The sequence below is a fragment of the Caenorhabditis elegans genome, chromosome I (assembly GCF_000002985.6).
Source record: "Caenorhabditis elegans chromosome I".
Taxonomy (NCBI): Eukaryota; Metazoa; Nematoda; class Chromadorea; order Rhabditida; family Rhabditidae; genus Caenorhabditis; species Caenorhabditis elegans.
Window position 1 is genome coordinate 717648 of NC_003279.8, and position 19521 is coordinate 737168.

A 19521-nucleotide genomic window follows, 5' to 3' on the forward strand; every position below is an offset into this window, starting at 1 on the left:
GATTTCGATTATTAAAAGCTTAAAAATCATTTTTTTTTACCAATTTCCAATTAAATATCCTAATTTTAATCTCAATTTTCTTGAAAGACGTGCAAATATAGATACATCTAACATAAAAATTCTTCGCTGCGAGACCCAGGACCCCATAAATCGCCTGCGCCTTTAAATTTATATTTATTTTCTCTCTCAAACAGCGATGAAAATCACGTTTTTGAACCAAATTTTCCAAAAAATAAGACAAATTTCTATTTTAAAAACCACTTTATTCGGTCATTGGTCGCTAAATAGCAAATTTTGAGGCAAAAAAAAAACGAACAGACAACGGAAAATCGAGTGAAAACAAGTGAGAACACAGCAAAACTAGTCCTAATTAATTAAAGGCGCATCACGTGGAAAAGAAAACTGTTGTGGAAGAATAAAAAATGGAACATGAGGGGAAATATTACAAAAATAGTAAAAGATGCATCAAGATTAAGATTATTTTTCGAAAATCGAGTCCTCCGCCCAGGAATTCATCATAATTTTCGACTTTTTTTCGGAGATTGCTGCACATTGTCGGCTGCTCCGGTGGTTTTTGGAAGGTTTTGAGAGCTGAAAGATTTGAATTTTTTGGAATTTCGAGAAATTTCTTTTTTTTTACCCGAAGCGCTTTGAATCTGGCGAGCTGCATTTCCAGCTTGCATTGTGCGTTCAGTGACTTTGATTCCTTGAAGTTTTCTGAAAAAAAAACACGAGTTTTGACTTGAATTTTCTGAATTTTTAACACGGATTTCTGGTTTCCCTCAAAGAATTGAAATGGAAGAGTTTTTGCCGAACTAGGCCAGGCCATATCTGGGGTAGATTTACGGCGCGTTGCGTGTCGCGTCGCGGCTCGATTTTAGTTGTAAAACTAAATGTGATTTGTCCGTGTGGAGTACACGACTTTCCCACGCGTTGTCCGGCAGGCGATTGTCAATGGAGCGCGAAAAATTCAATGAGGAAGGCCAGAACTCCGTGATTTTTCTTTTACTCGGCGTAGATTTCGCAGTTTCAGACTGTTTTTCAGGTCTAATCAGCGGAATTTTCGTTGATCCCGCCAATCTCGGTGATTTTCTGAGCCTTTTTCGCTCAGGTTCTGGGATTTCAGCTTTTAGAGCAATCTTTGAAATTTCGACAAGTTTCTTGAAGTCCAACGCAATTTTTTCAGTAGAATTCGCAGTTTCCGGCAATTTTTCTGAGCAAATCTTCGAAATTTCGACAAGTTTTCTGATTTTCGGCGTAGATTTCGCAAATTCTGACGGTTTTTCTGCAAATCCCGGTGATTTTCGGCTCGGGGAGCTCCCAGCTGCTCTATTGTTCAGCATTGTCTGCTCAGTAGCGGGGGCGTCTTGATTTTCAGTAGAATTCGCAGTTTTCGGCAATTTTTCTGAGCAAATCTTCGAAATTTTGACAAGTTTTCTGATTTTCGGCGTAGATTTCGCAATTTCTGACGGTTTTTCTGCAAATCTCGGTGATTTTGGGCTCGGGGAGCTTCCAGCTGCTCTATTGTTCAGAATTGTCTGCTCAGTAGCGGGGGCGTCTTGATTTTCAGTAGAATTCGCAGTTTCCGGCAATTTTTCTGAGCTAATCTTTGGAATTTCGACAGGTTTTCTGACTTTTGGCGTAGATTTTGCAGTTTCTGGTGATTTTCGGCACGATGAGCTCCCAGCTTCTTCATTATTCAGCCTTTTCAGCTGGGCTTCTTGAGAGCCTGTAATCACGTCGCCGTCGTCATCCTCTGAATCATCATCCGACCAAATTTCGATTATTTCCTGAAAAAATCGATTTTTTTTGCTTTTTTTTGCTCTTTTCTCATTGTCAGCTTTTCCCACTTTCCAGCAATTTCTCCACGGCGTCGGAACGTATCCTGGTCGCCGATCGAACTGGATAACTGGCCGGCTGGCGATAAATCGGCGAAGATCTGCTACTATCTCGTCTGAAAACGTTTTTCTGCTAAAACCTGCTAAAAATCTGGCTAAAATCACCTGATAACATTACAATATCATCATTTCCGGGCATTTTTGACGAAAAAAAAGCGGAAAATATTTAGAATTTCGAAAATGAAGAGAAGCGTTACGGTACTAAAGGCACATGGCGTAAAATATTCCGCAGGACTCGCCGCGATTTATGATTTTCACTATTTTTTTTGGGCAAAAGTTGACATTTTTCAGAATAAAATTCAAAATTGTGTTGATAAATTGTTTATTTGATTTTTTTTTCAAATTTAAATAAACTGTAAATTTTAAATTTTCCCCCAAATATTCGCAAATTCCCTTCAAACCAAGTTTTAATAGCACAGTAATCCCCGAGCAATCGCGCTCCACCGGACTAACCTACACACCGCGAATTTTGAATTACATCCCTCATAATTAATTGTTTTTGCCATTTTTTCGCTATTTCCAGTGGATTTTAATGAGTAAAAGCCTACAAACCGACGAAAATGGCGGTGTCAGTGAAAGTCCATCAAATTGCACATATTGCTACACGCTGGAATGCTCTCTACGCATCGAATCCACCTCATCAATCAAGAAAAAGACTCCAATCTCCTCGAAAAGCGCTATAATGACTGTCGGCAGAAATGCGCAGAGGTTTTAGTCGAATAAATGCCTGTTTTAAGAGCAAGAAATTCCAGAAAAATTCACCTTCAAATCGAGCTAAAGACCACCGCTACCGGACAGCCCGCTGTAGTGTGCTATGACGTCACAGATGCAGTTGTACACTTGCAAAGCGTTGCAAATGGGAAGTGTACTGTAGAAATTCCTTCGCTGTAAGACCTAAAAGACCAGAAAAATGGAAAATATCTGAAAACCCCAATTTCAGCTCGTTAATGTTCCAAATGTTCAATTGCGCGCCGCGAAAGCTCAACGTCTTCATGAAATCTCTCCAAGCAAAGTTGGATATTATGAAAATGGAGAAAAGCCCAATTTCAGCAGTGTAAAATCGATAAATTATCGAAAAATCAATAAAAATCCCTTCAGACCCCGGCAATTCTCACGTCCGCCGGCAGTTTTCAGCGTTCTGAGCCCGCTGACGATCAGCGAAATGCGAAAAGTGAAGAAGCTACGCGAACCGTCGGCGCTGGCGAGACCTTCGAAAGAGGCGACCACACCGAAGCGGCGGTAATTTGAAATTTTCACATTAAAAAAAAATCGCGAATTTCAGCACTTCCTCAATGAATTTGCTCGCCGGCGGCTTGGAAAATCGAATTATGAATCGATCGATTGGGCTGAAAAGGACGACCAGTTTTGCTAGAGATGATCGTGAAAAAGCCGAGGTTCTGCAGCTAAAAATCCGTCAAAAATCGATAAAATTTCGTTTTTTTTCCGTGAAATTCCAGGTTTTTTAGTCCAAAAGCACGGATTTCTGGCTTCCCTCATAAATTGTAATGGAAGAGTTTTTGCCGAACTAGGCCAGGCCATATCTGGGGTAGATTTACCGCGCGTTGCGGCTCGATTTTAGTTGTAAAACTAAATGTATTTGTCCGTGTGAAGTACACCACTTTCCCATTGCCCGGCGGGTGATTGTCAATGGAGCGCGAAAAATGCAATTAGGAAGCCCAGAAACCCGTGAAAAAGTGTCACGCGGTTTTCAAAGTAGAGGTGCAAGCGCGCTCCACCGCTCCACGGTGCTTGGCGGCAAAACCAGAATTTTCGCTGATTTCAAGCATTTTCCGTCGTTTTTCATGATTTTTCATGTCGAAATAGTGTTTAAAAATGTCTTTAATGCTGAAAAGTGAATATTTCAAAAATTTTGACATGAAAAACTGAAAAAATTATCGGAAAAGTGTATTTTTTGAGTTTTTACTTATTTTTCGGTTTTTAAAAAAATTATTTCTACATAAAAATTGATGAAAACAGCATATGAAGTGCAAAAAATAAAGAAGACTTACATAAATTTTGACAAAAAATCACGAAAAACAATAAAAAAAGTCGAAAAATGATTGGAAACGGAGAAATTTTCCCTTTTTATGTAGAAATTTTGAATTTTTTCAAAATTTTCTCAATTTTGAAACACAAAACATGAAAAATGATTGAAAATATTTGAATTTTTAGTTTTCGCGCCAATACCTAACGAGACCCATCGGTGTGACCATGGAGCGCGCTTGCATCTCGATTTTAAAATTCGTATGAATTTTTCGCGCTCCATTGACAATCGCCTGCCGGACAACGCGTGGGAAAGTGTCGTGTACTCCACCCGGACAAATCACATTTAGTTTTACAACTAAAATCGAGCCGCGACGCGACACGCAACGCGCCGTAAGTCTACTGAGCCAAAATGGCCTAGTTCGGCAAAAACTCTTCCATTTCAATTCATGAGGGAAGCCAGAAATCCGTGTTTTAACCTAGAAAATCAAGAATTTTTTTGGGAAAAAATGCCAAAAATCCCAGATTTTCCCTAATTTTCAGCTAATTTTTCCCCGAAACAGACAATTTTCAGACCCTTGTCTCCCTGAAATCATTCAAAGATGCTCCTGCAATTTCCGAACGGATTCAGCTGTCAGATGAGCAAAAATCGGTTGTCCGATGTGTGATAAATGTAATTTTTCGTTCGAAAAAAAAAATTATCGAAAATTTGCAGTCTCGAACGAGTGTCTTCTTCACGGGATCCGCTGGAACCGGAAAATCTGTGATTCTTCGGAGAATCATTGAAATGTTGCCCGCCGGGAACACCTATATCACCGCAGCGACAGGTAGAGGATCACTTTGAAATATTTGCAAAAAATCGTGTCAAGACCTCCCCCAAAAAATTTTCATGTACCTTTAAAAAATAGAACCGACTTTTTTTAATTAAAAAATCATTAAAAATTAGAGGAAAATTTGGGAAAAAAAATCATTAAAAATTCTTTAAATAATAATTGTTTATTTGTCACAAGAAATAGCTACACCGGAAGATAAAGAAAAAAAGTAAATAAAAAAGATGTGTGGACAAATAAGTAAAATGACCAATTGGACCAGCTATAGCCCGGGAGGTTAAGTTGGGGGGAAGAGGGTGTCAAATGGGATAGAGTCTAGGCGCGACGCAAATGCATTTGGAGTTAACAGTTTAGGGAAACGTTTTGCTATTCGATTCCACAACGACAAGTTAACATGTAGAAAACATTTAGACGGAACACCACAGACAACAAGTAGATAGGGGTGACGAGTAGAGCGTGAAGCTCGAACGAACGATGATAAGGACGGGAAGTGATACTCGCTTGAAATAATTTTATGGAAGGTTCGGAGGATTTGAAGAACCCGTCTATGGTGGGTAGACAATAAATTAAATTGGGAAAGCCTACTACTGTATGACGAGTAAGATAAATTGCACCTTTGAAAGACACACTTTGAGAAAAACCGGAGGGGAGATTCTAGTTTTTTGGCAAGTTCGGTGGAGTTGGGCGGGAAGAGCTCGCAGCCATATTCGAGTACGGGGCGGATGTAAACATTGAACAGTTTAAAATAGAATTCGGGACTTTTAGAGCGGAATGAACGAAGGATTTGGCGACACTTAAGGAGGGCACTATTAGAAGTCTGATTAATATGATTAACAAATGATAATTTGGTATCGACAATGATTCCAAGATCTCTGATAGAATCACGCGGTTTAATTTCAACACTATTTACAAAGTATTTATGACGGGGGTTCTTTTTTCCAAAATGTAATACGGCAGTTTTGTGCTCAGCAAGATTTAGACGCCATTTTTTACACCAATCAGCGACAATATTGATGCTTGTTTGGATAGAGGTGGGGTCCGATCCGAGTAATTTTAGATCGTCGGCAAAGGCTGTAACATGGACATCAGGGGGGAACAAATCTAATAAGCCATTAATATACAAAAGAAAGAGGAATGGTAAAATTGTGGAAAAAACCGTAAAAAATCAACAAATTTCGAAAAAAAATCGTAAAAAATTGAGACATTTGAAAAAAAAAATCTAGCAAAATTTGAAAAAAAAATCGTTTAAAATTCAGCAAATTTATTTTAAAAAATCATTAAAAATTCAGCAAATTTGGAAAAAAAAACAAATAAATCTGTAAAATTAAAAAAAAAACCAGTAGAATTTGAAAAAAAATTGTTTAAAAAATTCAGCAAATTTCTAAAAAAAAATCATAATTAATTGATAAAAATTTTTTAAAAACGTAAAAAAATATTTAAAATTCTGCAAAATTTGAAAAAAATCGTTTAAAATTCAGCCAAATTTCGAAAAAAAAAGCATTAAAAAAGAGAAAAATTGGAAAAATTCTGCACAATTTTTTAAAAATTATTATTCTGAAAAAATTTAAAAATTCATGGAAAAATCTGCAAAATTATTTTTTAAAAATCGTTAAAAATTCAGCAAAAATTGGAAAAAAATCGTTTAAAAATCAGCAAATTTCGAAAAAATAAAACATTAAAAATTCAACAAAATTAAAATTAGAAAATCATTAAAAAATACAGCCAAACCGTAAAAAATCAGCAAATTTCGAAAAAAATTCGTTAAAACTTCAGCAAACTTCTAAAAAAAATCATTTAAAAATGCAGGAAATACGAAAAAGAAACATCAAAAATTGAGACAATTGGAAAAAAAATTCGTTAAAAATTAACCCAAATAAATTTGCTGAATTTTTTAGATTTTTTTTTTTATAAATTTGCTGAATTTTTGAAAAAAATTCAGCAAATTTATTTTAAAAAAATCTAAAAAATTCAGCAAATTTCTTTTTTAAAAATCGTTAAAAATTCGGGAAAACTTGGAAAAATTGTGCAAAATTCAGAACAAAAAAATTTCAAAATTTTCCCAATTTTTAAGTTTTTATTTAGTTTTCAGAATTGTTTAATAGTGAAAAAATCATAAAAAATTCAACAAAATTTAAAATTCAAAATTTTCCAGAATTTTCATGGGTCCCGCCACGATCCACTCCAACCTTCAAAAAATCATGTAATTTCCAGGCGTTGCGGCTTCCCAAATCGGCGGAATCACACTTCACGCGTTTTGCGGTTTTCGCTACGAAAATTCGACGCCTGAACAGTGCCTAAAACAGGTTTTACGCCAAAATCACATGGTCCGACAGTGGAAACAATGCTCACACTTGATAATTGACGAGATTTCCATGATTGATCGCGACTTTTTTGAAGCTCTCGAATATGTGAGCTCATTGCGTTTTGATCTACAAAAAATGCGGGAGTTTTCCCAGCATTGCTCATTTGATCTACAAAAAATGCGGGAATTTTCCCAGCATTGCTCATTTGATCTACAAAAAATGCGGGAATTTTCCCAGCATTGCTCATTTGATCTACAAAAAATGCGGGAATTCTCCCAGCATTGCTCATTTGATCTACAAAAAATGCGGGAATTTTTCAAGTGTGACGTCAGCACACTCATGCGAAATCTGCTGAAAAGTCTGCGTCTCTTCTCCCGCATTTTTCGGAGATCAAACCAAAATGGGACCCGAAAATTCCAAAAAAAAATCGATAATTTCCCGTCCCAGGTCGCCCGTACCGTCCGTAATAACGATAAGCCGTTCGGTGGAATTCAGCTCATTATCACTGGAGATTTCTTTCAATTACCGCCCGTCTCGAAGGATGAACCAGTTTTTTGTTTTGAGGTGTGCGGAATTTCGGAGCATCGTTTGGACCGTCTAACTCTTAAAAAAATTTTTTTGCAGAGCGAAGCCTGGAGCCGATGTATCCAAAAAACGATTGTCCTGAAAAATGTGAAACGACAAAATGACAATGTTTTTGTGAAAATTTTGAATAACGTTAGAGTTGGAAAGTACGTAAACTACTGGAAAAATTTAAAAATTTCGAATTTTTCAGGGTTTTTTACTAGAAATTTTGATTTTTTTCAGTGAAATTCCAATAAAAGCTGGAAATTTTCAGAAAAAAGGAAAAAATATGAAAATTTGTAATTAATTTCGAAAAATGCTGAAAATCTCCAAAACCTTCCAGAAAAGCTGGAAATTTCATAAAAATTTGGGAAAATCTGAAATTTTCAGAAAATTCAAAAAAAGCAAAAAATCTCGAAAACCTTCCAGAGAAGCTGGAAAATTTCAGAAATTTCCAAAAAAATAAATTCTGAAAATTTCATAAAAATCACTGATTTCTGTCTTCCCTCATAAGTTGAAATGGAAGAGTTTTTGCCGAACTAGGCCATTTTGGTTCGGCCAGATCTTGGGTAGATTTACGGCGCGTTGCGTGTCGCGTCGCGGCTCGATTTTAGTTGTAAAATTAAATGTATTAGTCCGTGTGGAGTACACGACACTTTCCCACGTGTTGTCCGGCAGGTGATTGTCAATGGAGCGCGAAAAATTCAACGAGGAAGGCCAGAACCCCGTGATAGACCGGCCAACACGGGGTTCTGGCCTTCCTCATTTCATTTTTCGCGCTCCATTGACAATCACCTGCCGGACAACACGTGGGAAAGTGTCGTGTACTCCACACGGACAAATACATTTAGTTTTACAACTACTAATTGAGCCGCGACGCGACACGCAACGCGCCGTAAATCTACCCCAGAAATGGCCGAGCCAAAATGGCCTAGTTCGGCAAAAACTCTTCCATTTCAATTTATGAGGGAAGCCAGAAATCCGTGTGAAATTTCCAAAAAGAAGCTCCAAAAAAAAATTCCAAAAAAATCTCGATAGCCTTCCAGAAACGCTGGAAATTTCAGAAAATCTCCTGAAATTGATAAAAATTCGAAAAAAATCTCAAAATTGTTAGAAAATCAGTGAAAATTTGGAAAATTCAGAAATTAAAAAAAAAATTTTTTTTTGGAATTTAGAATTTAGAATTCTTCAAATTGTCGAAAAATGCTCCAGAAAACTTGTAAAAATTTAATTTTTTTTTTTTTGAAATTTCCAAAAAATTTATTTATTTTTCAGATGCGACTTCAAATCAGCGGATATTCTAAAGGAATCCTCGAAAAATCAATTCCCATCCAGCGTAATTCCAACCAAACTGTGCACACATTCAGATGACGCCGATCGAATTAACAGCTCAAGCATCGAGACAACACAAGGCGACGCGAAAACCTTCCACGCCTACGATGACGAGAGTTTTGACACGCACGCCAAGGCCCGAACGTTGGCACAGAAGAAGCTTGTGCTGAAAGTTGGAGCTCAGGTGATGCTCATCAAGAATATCGATGTGATCAAGGGACTTTGTAATGGGTCACGTGGATTTGTGGAGAAATTCTCTGAAAACGGGAATCCTATGATTCGATTTGTATCGCAAGCCGATGCTTCCATTGAGGCACGTTTTACAGAAATGACCATTTTATGGGCGTGGCTTTTTTTTTGGAAAATTTTTTTTTTCCAAAATTTCTGGATTTTTCTCTAAAATGGAAAAAACCCACGAAAATTGTAAAAAATTTGAAATTTTTTAAATCGGAAAAAAATAAAATTTTCTTTCTTAAAATTAGGCTTAGGCTTAAGCTTAGGCCTGGGCTTAGTCTTAGGTTTATGCTTAAATTTGAAAAAAAAAATTTCTAATTTTTTCCAGATTTTTCCGTTTTTTTTTTCAGAGAAAATCTAAAATTTTCGATTTCTACCTGTTTTTCAAAAAAAGTTAAAAAAAACATTTTCGCAAATTTTGTAGAAATTTTTCTTTTTTTTTTCTTAAAATTAGGCTTAGGCTTAGGCTTATGCTTAGGCTTAGGCTTAGGCTTATTCGTAGGACTATGCTTTGGCTTAGACTTAGACTTAAGCCTAAGCCTAAGCCTAACCCTCTTAAAAAGTTACAAGAAGGTTTTTCCTTGCGCTTGGAGCGCAAAAGAAAAGAAAAAGAGCTATTCAGACTTAGGGTGCCCAACTGGAATAAAACATTGGAAATCCTTATGACACACTTAAGCCTAAAGGCCCGAAAAACATACTAGGATGCCCAACTGGAATAAAATATTGGAAATCCTTATGACACACCGGCGGTATGGCGCGGCTTAAGCCTAAATAGCCACTTTTATCAAAATACATTTGAGCTCGTCTTGCGTTTTACTTTGACTTCTCAGGCAACTCAAAAGTAATCTGTGGATATTTTTCAGTAATCTAAATGAAGACTATAGATTACTAAGAAACTTGGAGATTTCATAATATTTGGGGGGATGCGAGCATCCATTGGAGATTTGCCATTTGATAGAACTTTTAGCGGCAAAAGTCCAAAACAAAGCTCACAGTGGGCTCTCAAAGATCATAAAATAGCACTGTAACGAAGAACTTTAACGATCTAACGAAGCAATTTTACAAATTCACTTTGGTAGCTCATATCTCCGTGGATAAAATTTTTACAGAAAAGTCATCAACTGATAAGTTGTTGATATTGTTGTAAAGAACAAGTTTGTAGTTGAAAGTTTTTTTTACCAAAAAATTTTTGTTTGAGAGAAAAGCATTAGAAACGGAATAGCATCATAAAAATAACAACAGCAGTTGCCGCACTTCACGCGGTTCTATCTCAAACAAAAGCGGAGATATGAGCTACCAAAGTGAAATTGGAAAATTGGCCCTCCAATGCTTCGTTAAAGTGCTATTTTCAGGATCTTTGAGAGCCCGCCGTGAGCTTGGTTCTGGAGTTATATTGATCAAATTGACCCTCCAGTAAAGGAGGACCTTTGATGAATATAATCACTCTGATGGTATTTAATTCCGATGAGTAATCCATTTTTCTTTTTCTCACATTTGTGAACCAAAAATAAGTTTTAAATTAAGGCGGGATATTCTAAGGTGTGATAACATATGTTATTTATTTTTAAATTTAAATAAAGTTTTTTTTTAATTTTTGCTAAAAAACGAATAGTTTACAACCGCCTCGCTCAAATGTATTTTGATAAAAGTGGCTATTTAGGCTTAAGCCGCGCCATACCGCCGGTGTGTCATAAGGATTTCCAATATTTTATTCCAGTTGGGCATCCTAGTATGTTTTTCGGGCCTTTAGGCTTAAGTGTGTCATAAGGATTTCCAATATTTTATTCCAGTTGGGCATCCTAGTTTTTTTTTTTCGGGCCCTTAGGCTTAAGTGTGTCATAAGGATTTCCAATGTTTTATTCCAGTTGGGCACCCTAAGTCTAAATAGCTCTTTTTCTTTTCTTTTGCGCTCCAAGCGCAAGGAAAAACCTTCATGTAACTTTTTAAGAGGGTTTCATATATTTTATTAAAATCGGGGCGAAGCCCTGATTTTAAATCCATATTGTTTTTGTTTTTGTCTTCCACTATCCCTGCAAATAGGAAAGAGAATGTGTTCTTTCTGATGAAGTAAAAATCATCATAAAATCTTGAAAACTGAGAGCAGGAGGTAATATTTGAATATATTGGGTTGTAAATGTGTGTCTCCCTGTGGGTGGGGTGGCGATGTGTTGGCAGCCAATCCTTCAACGAACTGTATCTCCCGCCTGTATCTCCCTTCAAAGTGAGAATTGGGTTACAAAAATTTGAGGGAATATGAAAAAAGGTGTGAGGATTTCAAAAATATTATTGTTGAAACACCAGACCAAACCACTTTTTCTGGGCAAGAGACAGAAAATTAATTTTTTGAAAAATTTCAAACTGGCACAAAATTTTTTCAAAAACAAATTTTCACAAATTGTTAAAAGATGCCATTTTTAATCAATATTGTTCATTGAACACAGAAAAGAAAACGAAGATTCATCAAAAAATGAGTGAAAAATCGCAAAAATTCGAAAAAATCCGTGCTGAAAAACTCGAGTTTTTGGCGGTGCTGAAAAAAATTTTCACTAAAATTTTTTTGAAACTTAGTTTTTCGGATTTAGCGTCAAATTTTGAATCTATATAAAAAAAAAAATTAAAATTGATCTCAGATTGAGTGAATAATAAACGCTCAAAGTTGAAAAATGAACAACGCAAAAACGGCAGTAACTTGCTTCAAGGTCGGTTGTCTCAGTGAGTTTTCACTCAATTTTCGAAATTTTTTTGCTCTATCGCTTTAGAAATATTTGTAATTTCATTTTTTTTCCTCAAAATCAAAATATCTCAAACGACCGCCATCCTACGAGAAGGGAAAAAAAAAGTTTTTGGAAAAAAAATCAAAAATTTTTTTTCTGCCTCGATTTTCAAAATGAAAAAATCACTTTTTCGGAATAAACTTTTTCACAAATGTATTTTGATAAAAGTGGCTATTTAGGCTTAAGCCGCGCCATACCGCCGGTGTGTCATAAGGATTTCCAATATTTTATTCCAGTTGGGCATCCTAGTATGTTTTTCGGGCCTTTAGGCTTAAGTGTGTCATAAGGATTTCCAATATTTTATTCCAGTTGGGCATCCTAGTTTTTTTTTCGGGCCCTTAGGCTTAAGTGTGTCATAAGGATTTCCAATGTTTTATTCCAGTTGGGCACCCTAAGTCTGAATAGCTCTTTTTCTTTTCTTTTGCGCTCCAAGCGCAAGGAAAAACCTTCTTGTAACTTTTTAAGAGGGTTAGGCTTATGCTTAAGCTTAGGGTTAGGGTTAGGGTTAGGCGTAGGCGTAGGCTTAGGTTTAGGCTTCGGCTTCAGGAATATTTAAAAAAAAAATCGAAAAATAGATTTTGCGAAAAAAAATCGTGATAAAGCCTGCTAAAATTTTCAAAAAAATTAAATTTTTCAAATTTTTCAAATTCCCAAGATTTTGGTCTCGCAGCGAAAACATCCAACTACAGTAACCCTCGCCCTCTCCAATTTTCAGATCCGCCGCTCCAAGTTCTCAGTCCGCATTCCCGGGAGTGATGCTCCGTTGATTCGCCGTCAACTCCCACTCCAACTCGCCTGGGCCATCTCCATTCACAAATCGCAGGGAATGACGCTCGACTGTGCGGAAATTTCGTTGGAGCGCGTTTTCGCCGACGGACAGGCGTATGTGGCGTTGTCGCGCGCACGATCACTGGCGGCAATTCGAATTATCGGCTTCGACGCGTCGTGTGTCCGAGCGAATTCAAAGGTGAACAGGGGATTTTCGAGATGGAAATCTATGAAAAATGGATGGATGGTGTTAGATATCTCCTTTTCGTGGGTTCTCTCACGTGGTGTCAGAGTGCCTCATTTCGGCTTGATCTACTGTGTAGATCTACAAAAAATGCGGGAGATGAGGAGACTCAGACTTCTCAACTGGTTTCGCATGGTTTAGAACGTGCTGACGTCACTTTTCTCTGGGCATAAAATTCCCGCATTTTTTGTAGATCAACCGGTAAGGGATCTCTCAGCTACGTGGAAAATTATCGATTTTTTATCGAATTTTTTGCAGGTTATCGATTTTTACAAATCCATCGAGGCAGAATGCGACGACGAACAGGACTGGGAAGCCCCTGCTGCTGGACCAAGGCTCAAGCGAGTTCGATCGATTTAATTTTTTTTTTTAAATTTTTTTGTGATCTCCAAATGTTCTGTCTTTCTGTCTTCCCCCCCCCCCCGCCAAAATTCATTAACTGTTTTATTTCACAACACTCTGTATCATCATAATTTTCACATAAAATTGGCTATTTCAATGTTGACGTCGAATTTTTAGTCCTATCAGCGTCATCGGATCTGAAAAAATGGAAAACTTGAACAAAAAAGCAGGGGGTGGCCTAGAAAGCACAAAAAAAACTCGGACACAGTTCAACGGAGGCAGTTTTTGGAAAAAAAAAAACGTCATTTTCGTATAGCCACACTGAAATTGAAAGAATTCTGGCCGAGTTTTCCAAATTCTAGGCCACCATGCAAACCGACATTTTGGGCGGAAAAGTGCCGGTGGCCGTGGAAGAAGGAAAAACTCGGCCACTCTTCTATGTACTCCTCTCGGAGAATTGTGTTTTCCATGGCCGAGTTTTTGTGTTTTCTAGGTCATGTCGGCATTTTTCTTAGTCAGTTTCAAAGGAAATACGATACCTGGTCTCGACGCGAAAATTTTTTAATTAAATCCAAAAAGACGTGCGCCTTTAAAAAGTACTGTAATTCCAAACTTTCGTTGTTGGGAAATTTTTATCGATTTTTCGTAGTTTTCAAAAAAAATAATCAAATGTACACAGGGTTCTGTTCTTCCTTATTGATTTTTTCGCGCTCCATTGACAATCGCCCGCAGGATAACGCGTGGGAAAGTCGTGTACTCCACACGGACATCGAGACGCGACGCGACACGCAACGCGCCGTGAATCTACCCCAAATATGGCCGAGCCAAAATGGCCTAGTTCGGCAAACTCTTCCATTTCGATTTATGAGGGAAACCAGAAATCCGTGAGTAGTGAGAAAAACAACGAAAAAATCGATAAAATTTCCCAACAACGAAAGTTTGAGATTACAGTAGTCTTTAAAGGCGCACACTTTTTCGCATTTAACATAAATTTGTCGTGGAGAGAGTATTTTTGGCGCAAAACTTCGCATTCGGGTAATGATAATAGAAGAATTGAAACTCACAAATTCTCCGCCGTCTCCTCAAGCAGCAGCGGCACAATAAACATGAAATACACGGCCAACACGAAATGAATCGGCACCATCGACACAATGAACAACGACATTCGGAGCATGTGCTCCAAAACTGTCGGCCGCAACTTTTTCGACGGATTCTCAAAGACGAGATACACTTGCATCGGGCTGTGCACATCTTGAACCGACTTCTTCTTCATTACAGCGCTCCCTTCTCTGGGCAGCAGGTAGCGTGTCCACGTGGTGTAGGGTGACTCAGTGGTTGTGTGATTTATCGGCGTGAGCTGGAGCATTTTTGCAGAGTCGCAGGCCAAGGTAGCGGAGGTGTTGGCTCTGAAAGTAGATTTCATACAGGATGGTAATTTCGGGGAGTACTGTAGTGGTGTTATAGTGGTACTGTAGGAGTACACTGTAGGGGAACTGTAGGGGTGCTGTAGCAGTACTGAGGGGGGTACTGTAGGAGTACTGTAAGGGTGCTGTGGGGGTACTGTAGGAGTAATGTGGGGGTACTGTAGGAGTACTGTAGGAGCACTGTAGGGGAACTGTAAGGATACTGTAGGAGTAATGTAGATGTACTGTAAGGGTACTGTAGGGGTGCGCTAGTGATACTGTAGGGATCATGTAGGAGTACTGTAGAAGTCCTGTAAGGGTACTGTAAGGGTACTGTAGAGGTGCGCTAGTTGTACTGTAAGGGTACTGTAGGGGTACTGTAGGTGTACTGTAGGAGTAAAGTAGATTAACTGTAAGGGTACTATAGGGGTACGCTAGTGGTACTGTAGGAGCACTGTAGGCGTACTGTAAGGGTACTGTAGATGTACTGAAGTAGTTCTGTAAAAGGTACTGTAGGGGTACTGTAAGAGCACTCTAGGGGCATTGTAGGGGTACTGTAGGTGTACTGTAAGGCTACTGTAGATGTACTGTAAGGGTACTGTAGTTGTTCTGTAAAGGGTACTGTTGGGGTACTGTAGGTTTACTGTAAGGGTACTGCAGGGGTGCTGTAGGGATACTGTAGGAGTACTGTAGTGGTTCTATAGGAAGACAAACTTTTTTTTGAATTTACTCATCGGAGAATCTAATATTTTTCACCAAATCGATACACCATAAAAATTTTAGGACCCAAAGCTAAAAAAAAAAACCAACTTCTCCAATATCATCTCCATCAATTCCAGTTGTTCTGTGCAGTTCGCCATCCCTTCCTTCTTCAATTCCTTCGCCCGATTCTCCAAATCGTCCACCATCTTCACACCCCGCCGACACGCCGTCTCCACATACCGTTCCGTACCAGCTTCCGCAATTTTCATAAGCTTCTCGACAGACTCGTTAAACTTGCGTGTTGGCTTGAACAAATGGGAACCTCGAATCGCCTCGGGAACCGGATTTCCACCTCCTTCCACCAGGAGGCTGAACAGTGTCGTTTTCTGCCTGACGGCCTTAGCCAGGACGTGCCCATAGTTGATCATGTAGATTTGCCCGTTTTCAGATATGTTGAATGTTTCAGCAGATGAGAACATTTGAAAATTATTTGATTGTGCGTGTTCATGCACCACAGTAATGAATGCGAGGCGGCAAATTAAAACTCTGAAAGTTTAGATAATTGTACTTTAGTTGAAATCTACTTTGGTTGACAGGTGCATCGACTAGACTAAAAAAAAAAGCAGGTAGGTAGGTAGGTAGGTAGGTAGGTAGGTAGGTAGGTAGGTAGGTAGGTAGGTAGGTAAGTAGGTAAAGCGAGACACGGTGCATCGATCTGACTTTAAAAATCTCAATCTCGTATCTTAAGCGTCTTTGGTTCTGTCAGGGAAGCAGGTAGGGGGGAGGTAGGTGTGATCAGGCAGAGCACCGGAGTTAATATCTGGTGGATTGTGGGCTGCTAATAGGTAGGTAGGCAGGTAAGCAAGCAAGCAAGCAGGCAGGTAGGTAGGTAGGTAGGTAGGCAGGCAGGTATCAGTTGACAACTTTTTGATGAAACTAAACGGAGCCGAGTTATAAGGTGCCAAAGTTGCACTAGACATGGTGCATCGACCTAACTTGAACAACTCGTATCTCAAGTGTCTTTGGTTCTATTTGGGAGGCAGGTAGGTAGGCAGGTAGGTAGGTATATCTTAGGTTGTTTCAAAACTATTATACATTAAAAATCAATAAAAATATTTTGCACGAATTTTATCAGTTGACAACTTTTTGATAAAACTAAAAAGAGCCGAGATATTGTAAGTTGCAAAAGTTGAACGAGACATGGTGCATGGAAGGTAGGTAGGTAGGTAGGTATTTAAGTAGGTAGGTAGGTAGGTAAGCATTCCGTATTTCTCTCTACTTTGACAGCTTATATCCTGGTTGTTTTGTGTTGTATCAAAAAATGTTTAACAAAGATAACATAGAAAAATATTTAGCACGTAGCAAATTTAAAAAACTAGGTTGGTAGGTAGGTAGGTAGGTAGGTAGGTAGGTAGGTAGAAAGGCAGGCATGTAAGTAGTAGGTAGGTAAAAGTACTCACGTGGAGAACATCAAGCAGAAGATCGCTGAGCAAATTGAAAGTGGTACTGGAAGTTGAGCAAGTATTTTGGAGTATTTTTCTGGAAAAAAATAAGTATTCAAAGTAACTAAAATAAAATACCAACTCCGAAACTCAAACTTCATAATAAACAAAATCGTCAGAATCCCACTGGAGAGGACTGCAAAAGTCACTGTCGTGTTGGCAGACGTCTGATAAAAATCGAGGGTGTGTCCGGATGGTAGGAGAAGCACATTATCGTGATACTTTGACACAAATTCCTCAATAGACGCCAACGCTTTTCCGAAAACTGGAATCGAAATGTTCAAAGCATTGAGAATTATTTTCTGGTACTCTTCCACCAGGATGTTGTACTCCGAGTTTAGATCCGCTGAAAAATTTAAATTTGTATTAAATTGGGCAATACTCGTACTTGCCTACCTGCCTACTGGTAGGTAAGCAGCCTACTTATTTTCAACTTACAAAACTCCATATACTTTGTAACGTTTTCCAATTTCGCAAAAATCGATTTCTCGAAATATTTGCACTTCCCCTCGACAAATGATTTCTTGGCGGGAATCTTCAGGAACAGCTGAAAATTTTTTTTTCCGGTGGCCGAGTTTTTTCACGGCCACGACGTACCTTATTAAACATGGTGAAGTTGGCGTAGTCATGCAAGAACCAATTTATTCGGCGGCGTTCGTTTTCGGTGACGGCGAAGTCTCGTTTGAACAAGCACGGTATGTAGGACAGCTTACGGTGGAGACGCTCTTTGATGGCTGGAAGTTATGACGTCATGAATAATAAGGGATGAGATTTCTAGGCCACGTGTGACGTCACAGCAATCCCCGAAACCTTTTTGGATGGCCGAGTTTTACCGATTTCTAGGTCATCGAGCGAAACTTTTGTGATACTTTGGCAATGGTCATCAGGTAGACAAACAACGTGATAATTTCTAGGCCACGCTTGACGTCACGTGGCCGAGATTTCGCGCCAGGACCTAGAACTAGACATGGTGCATCGACCTAACTTAAACAACTCGTATCTCAGGTGCCAGGTAGGTAGGTAGGCAGTCAAGCAGATAGGTAGGTAGGCAGGTATTTTAATTTCATTTCTGCGGCTACAACACAATTTCTCTTCCAATCAAGGACGTAAATTTCTAGGCCACACATGCAGAGTGCGGACTAATAATTAAAGTGTTTTACGACATGGCCGAGAAAAGAGAAACCTAGGCCATGGTAGTTAGGTGTGACGTAACGCCACTATAAAACTATAAAACTCACGCATAAAACTGTGATCATTGGCGGTTTCGAGCATCGTCCTTCCATAGACCGCATCCTGAGTACACTCTCGTAAATTGGCGGCCAAAATTGTTAGACCAAGGATACAAAATATGGGGATAATGGTGAATCCGGAGCGATTATCATCCAACCAATACACGATTACTTCGATAACCTCGAAGAGCAGCAATTTCCAGACGACGAGGAATATCAGCAGAGCTGTGATCAGGCAGAGCACCGAGATTATTATCTGGCGGATTGTGGGCTGAAAATAGGTAGGTAGGTAGGTAGGTAGGTAGGTAGGTAGGTAGGTAGGTAGGTAGGTAGGTAGGTAAGTAGGTGGTAGGTAGGGAGGCAGGTATCAGCTGCCAACTTTTCGATAAATATTAAACGGAGCCGAAATATAAGTTGCCAAAGTTGTACTAGACATGGTGCATCGACCTTACTTAAACAACTAGGTAGGTAGGTAGGTAGGCAGGCAGCTAGGCAAGTAGGTAAACTCACCAAATGCCTGAAAACAATTGCAAGAACATCGGAATAACCCGAGCTCCTCCCGTTCAACGTCGCGACCACAAGCGCGTGCACACTTTTCCGCAGCTTCTCATCATCGCGATCAGCGCAAAAATCCTCGATTATCTCGAATCGATGGCTCTTTTTTGTGTGCGCCGGGTCTAATTTATAGCTGATCGGCTCGGGAAACCAATCGTCACACTGCAGCTTCGCATCCTCCAAGCTGAAGCCGTGAGAAAACTGTGCACTGCATAGGAATAGAAGTAATTTCAGTTTCATTTTGTTCTGGAAGAAGGCATTTTTATGGATGGAGTTTGAAAATAATAATTAAAAAAAAAACTTACAGCTGGAACTTTGTGAAATCGATAATGAAACAATAAATCTAAAAAAAGCTCAAAAAATTTTTGACAAAATTTAAAACTGTAACGTGTATGAAGGTCACGTGAAAACTGAAAACTCACCAAAAATGTCGAAAAATAGCAAGAAACTAGGCACACGTAGACTTATGGTAGGCAGGAAGGCGTAGGCGTTGATCCAGGCAGGGTCACGTCTTGAAGGCAGACTGTTAGGTATAGGTAGGCATAGGTAGCCATGTAGGCGTAAAGGCAGGAAGGCATCTCTAGATCCTTTTTGTGGCAGATTGGCCGCTTTGCAGGCAGGCAGGTGTGGGTGGCCTAGTAGACCGAAAAACAAGCAGGTAAAGTTCCTATAGTAGTAGGTAGGCGAGCCAAACCTTTTTTGTAGATGATGAAGTAGGTGTAGGCCGTCTTTTGAAGGCAGTGAGGCAGACAAGGTTAGGTCGTCGCAAAGGTTGGCTGGAAGGTAGGCACGTGGGTCAGCAGATAAGCGTAGGCAGGCATAGGCAGGAAGGCATAGGCAGGTAGACGTAGGCAAGTA

At 39.0% G+C, this 19521-nt stretch overlaps 3 protein-coding genes across 7 annotated transcripts; 1 reads left to right on the plus strand and 2 right to left on the minus strand.

Moving 5' to 3' along the window:
* Positions 1–242: 242 nt before the first annotated feature.
* rec-1 (uncharacterized protein) lies at positions 243–2297 on the minus strand (the record flags this gene model as incomplete). Of its 2 annotated transcripts, NM_058372.8 has the most annotated exons (5): positions 243–591; positions 641–717; positions 1010–1790; positions 1851–1954; positions 2004–2297. In NM_058372.8, the coding sequence occupies 5 exons, from the start codon at positions 2035–2037 to the stop codon at positions 478–480; spliced, it is 1110 nt and encodes a 369-aa protein (NP_490773.3). The 2 variants fall into 2 exon arrangements, with proteins under 2 accessions (NP_490773.3, NP_001293176.1); NM_001306247.3 differs by lacking the exons at positions 1010–1790; positions 1851–1954; positions 2004–2297 and having other exon boundaries at positions 478–591; positions 641–670.
* pif-1 lies at positions 2282–13431 on the plus strand (the record flags this gene model as incomplete). 4 transcript variants are annotated; one of them, NM_058373.6, is made up of 13 exons in its annotated part: positions 2282–2606; positions 2651–2785; positions 2839–2952; positions 2997–3137; positions 3181–3292; positions 4456–4554; positions 4597–4708; positions 6923–7119; positions 7462–7578; positions 7639–7745; positions 8854–9223; positions 12634–12885; positions 13189–13431. In NM_058373.6, the coding sequence occupies 13 exons, from the start codon at positions 2431–2433 to the stop codon at positions 13288–13290; spliced, it is 2034 nt and encodes a 677-aa protein (NP_490774.2). The 4 variants fall into 4 exon arrangements, with proteins under 4 accessions (NP_490774.2, NP_001293174.1, NP_001293173.1 ...); NM_001306245.3 differs by lacking the exons at positions 2282–2606; positions 2651–2785 and having other exon boundaries at positions 2846–2952; positions 13189–13290; NM_001306244.3 differs by lacking the exons at positions 2282–2606; positions 2651–2785; positions 2839–2952; ... (1 more) ...; positions 3181–3292; positions 4456–4554 and having other exon boundaries at positions 4669–4708; positions 13189–13290.
* Positions 13361–18915, minus strand: Y18H1A.15 (RGS domain-containing protein). The gene is made up of 9 exons (NM_001026563.3): positions 18619–18915; positions 18118–18379; positions 17477–17613; positions 17318–17426; positions 16962–17225; positions 16838–16916; positions 15486–15923; positions 14337–14678; positions 13361–13469 (listed from the first exon to the last, which is right to left on the minus strand). Exons 1-9 carry the CDS (start codon positions 18901–18903, stop codon positions 13421–13423), a joined length of 1965 nt encoding a protein of 654 aa, NP_001021734.2. The 5' UTR covers positions 18904–18915; the 3' UTR covers positions 13361–13420.
* Positions 18916–19521: the final 606 nt, after the last annotated feature.